The 3,731-nt window shown below is 39.8% G+C and overlaps 1 protein-coding gene across 1 annotated transcript; it reads left to right on the top strand.

The window, feature by feature from the left end:
• The first annotated feature begins 767 nt into the window (after positions 1–767).
• On the top strand, positions 768–1,372 carry LOC118356337 (transcription factor BTF3-like). The gene has a single exon (XM_035724311.1). It carries the CDS (start codon positions 827–829, stop codon positions 1,313–1,315), a length of 489 nt encoding a protein of 162 aa, XP_035580204.1. The 5' UTR covers positions 768–826; the 3' UTR covers positions 1,316–1,372.
• Positions 1,373–3,731: the final 2,359 nt, after the last annotated feature.

Raw genomic sequence — 3,731 nt, 5'->3', positions numbered from 1 at the left:
ATTATTTGGGGAGGATTGCTTATGATCTTGAGTTTCTCATCTATGAATGAGACATATTACTCCATTTTTAGTACATATTTATTATGAAGACATATTTCCACTATATCTTTCACTTATAATAAGGTCATGCACATCTTATATTTATGTTTAATTATCCTACGGTTTTGGTTGCTATAGTAAAGGACATTAAAAAGACATTTTCTAGTTCATAAGAATACTGTTGATTTTACATATTGATGTGTTATCTAGCAGTCTTGCTAAACTATTTTACTGCAGTTGATTCTCTTATATATTCTAGGTATTCTAAATATCATCTACAAATATTGTCAGGATTGTCTCTTGCTTTTCAGTACTATGACCTCTTATTTTTTTCTTACTTAACGTAGTTCCTCTAGCCCAATGTTAGCCAGGAATGGTGAATAGTGTGGCCAACTGTGTCTTGTTCCTACTCGAATGAAGAATACTTCCCATATGTCAAGCATATTTGTGCTGTTTCTGGTTGATAACTTTTATTTTATTAAGATTTTATTTATTTGAGAGAAAGCCCAAACAGGGGAGAGGGAGAAGCAGGCTCCCTGCCAAGCAGAGAGCCCAGTGCAGGGCTCCATCCCAAGACTCTGGGATCATGACCTGAGCTGGAGGCAGAGGCTTAACCGACTGAGCCACCCAGGCACTCCGGTTGACACTTTTTTTTTTTTTTAAGATTTTATTTATTAGCTGCCATCTTGCGTCCCCGCGTGTGTGCACCTAATCTCAGCTGGTCCGCCCGAGACCCCCTGAGCGCCAACCCTATTCCCCCGCGCGGTCCCATTTCCGCTCCAACAAGATGAAAGAAACTATCATGAACCAGGAGAAACTCGCCAAGCTGCAAGCACAAGTGCGCATTGGTGGGAAAGGAACTGCTCGCCGAAAGAAGAAGATGGTTCATAGAACGGCTACAGCAGATGATAAAAAACTTCAGTTCTCCTTAAAGAAGTTAGGGGTAAACAATATCTCTGGTATTGAAGAAGTGAATATGTTCACAAACCAAGGAACAGTGATCCATTTTAACAACCCCAAAGTTCAGGCATCACTGGCAGCGAACACTTTCACCATTACAGGCCATGCTGAGACAAAGCAGCTGACAGAAATGCTACCCAGTATCTTAAACCAACTTGGTGCAGACAGTCTGACTAGTTTAAGAAGACTGGCTGAAGCTCTGCCCAAACAATCTGTGGATGGAAAAGCACCACTTGCTACCGGAGAGGAGGAGGATGATGAAGTTCTGGATCTTGTGGAGAATTTTGATGAAGCTTCCAAGAATGAAGCAAACTGAATTGAGTCAACTTCTGAAGAACATAAAACTTGAAGAAGTTACTGGGAGCTGCTATTTTATATTATGACTGCTTTTTAAAATTTTGTTCATGGATCTGATAAAATCTAGATCTCTAATATTTTTAAGCCCAAGCCCCTTGGACACTGCAGCTCTTTTCAGTTTTTGCTTATACACAATTCATTCTTTGCAGCTATTTAAGCTGAAGAAGCCTGGGAATAAAGTTTGAAACAAGGTTAATAAAGTTCTTTGCCTAGGGGGAAAAAAAAAAGATTTTATTTATTTATTTGACAGAGCAAGAGAGCACAAGCTGGGGGAACAGCAGAGGGTGAGGGAGAAGCAGGCTCCCCGCCAAGCAGGGAGCCTGATGCGGGGCTCTATCCCAGGACCCTGGGATCATGACCTGAGCCGAAGGCAGATGCTTAACCATCTGAGCCACCCAGGCGCCCCTGGTTGATACTTTTTAATGAGTTAAGAACTTTTATTCCTATTCCTAGCTTGCAAATTATTTTTATTAAGAATGAATGTTTAATTTTTCAGTTGCATTTTCTGCATTTACTGAGATGATAATACTTTCTTTAATCTGCTAGCATTCTGAATTGGATTAGTATAGTAGATCTAGTTTTTGTTGAGTCAACTCATTCAGTCATTCCTGGGATGTTCTCAATACTAGGTTGGAGGTGGGAGATCCCTATTGGGTTGTGATGTATTTTGTGTTTAATATACTGCTGGTTTCAGCTGGCTACTACTTTGATTTTAACCCTTTGGTTCATAAAGGAATTTGTGCTATAGATTTTTTCTCTCATTTTTTGATGTGCTCTCTTTGTGTGTATACTTTGTGTTTGTGTGTGTGTGTAGGTTATTCTACTCTTGGAAAATGAATTGGGACACTCCTCATCTTGTTCTAAGAAGAGTTCATACCACATGGGGATTATATGAACATTTGATAGAATGCTTGTAAAACACTTTGGGTTTGGTACCTTTGGGTGAATGTTTCAGCTTGATCCTTAGGCTCAGTAAATTGATTTTTAACAGTGTCAATTCTGTTAATCTGTCTATGCCTTGCTGTGTTTCTTTTAATTTCACAGTATATTGTTTGTCTCTTAAGATTTGTCATTGGTCCTTCTTTCTTAATAGTCTATTCCTTTGTCATGGATGCATTAGGCTCTTTTATCCCTCAAGAGTGTTAATTATCTTTAATATCTCCTTACATTTCCTCTAGTCAGTTCATTTCCCTGAACTCCCATGCTGCAGTTTGGTGTTTTGGTACTTCCTTTTTGTGGTGTTGGTTTTCCTCTTTGATGATTGATTCTTCGTTATGTTTGTATGGATATGTGTGAGCTCCTCCATTGTTCTGCTTAGAGATGCTCTTGTTTATCCTAACCTGCCTTGAGAAGGAGGGAACTGGACTCTGCTGCTGGGGAGGAAGTTCCAAAGCAAGTCTCAGGTGCATATGGGCACCCCATTTCTCTCCCACTGCTTCCAGCAGAGGGCATGGTAAATTCCTCTGTCCAAGTGCTTGCCCTCATGGCAGAACTGAGGGTGCACAAAGGTGGGGGAGGGTGGGCCCAACCTCTGGCTGATCCTAAGACGATGACTTCCTGCTGCCTATGGGCTCAACATCCAGCCACTCCCACCTTGGCAGCCACCACCTGCTCCATGGGAGGTTGCCTTCTCATCCCATTGTGTCTGCCCTTCAGGGATGCTTCATAATTTCTGATTCACAGTGGCCCTCCTTTACTCATCTTCCAACACTCATTGATATCTGTCTATCTATCTACCTATCTATATCTCATACAACTATATATGACTATTTTTATATGTGTATATATATTTTGTCTGGAAGGGGTGTCAAGCATTTATGCTCAGTCTACCATTTGATTCAGTCTTCATATAATGACTCTGATTTAACTTCTTTAACCTAAGTGTATTAACACTTAATTCATGAGAGTAATTTTAGAACATATTATTTATCTGAATCTTAATTTACTGCCCAAGTGGGAAAGGTTCTTTCGAAGTTGAATTTCACTTTCCCATTCAGTGTCCTCCACTGTTAAATCTCTGGGAACTTCATTTATGCAGAGAGGGGAGGGAAGGTAACCTCCTGATGATCGAGTCACACCAAGGGGACATTTTATACCTCCACTGGCACAAGTGTCTGAAGTGAATGCAAACGAAGTAACTATGCACAGGCAAAGAATGTCACTAACATTTTTAGTCTATTGAATATGTTTTCATCCTCAAATTCATGGTTGGAGTATAATTTTGAAACTTTTTTTTCTGGAGAGTAAAAATTTCATTTTGCTGAGCAAGTAGCCTGAGAGTAAATGGAAAATATTTTTCACTAAATATAGAAATGAAATTTTGGAGGTGAAGAATCTAACAGGACTGTAATCTCAGTCCATCTTAACAGAAGAAG

This window comes from Zalophus californianus, chromosome 15 (genome assembly GCF_009762305.2).
Source record: "Zalophus californianus isolate mZalCal1 chromosome 15, mZalCal1.pri.v2, whole genome shotgun sequence".
Taxonomy (NCBI): Eukaryota; Metazoa; Chordata; class Mammalia; order Carnivora; family Otariidae; genus Zalophus; species Zalophus californianus.
This window is presented reverse-complemented; position numbering and strand designations above follow the sequence as displayed.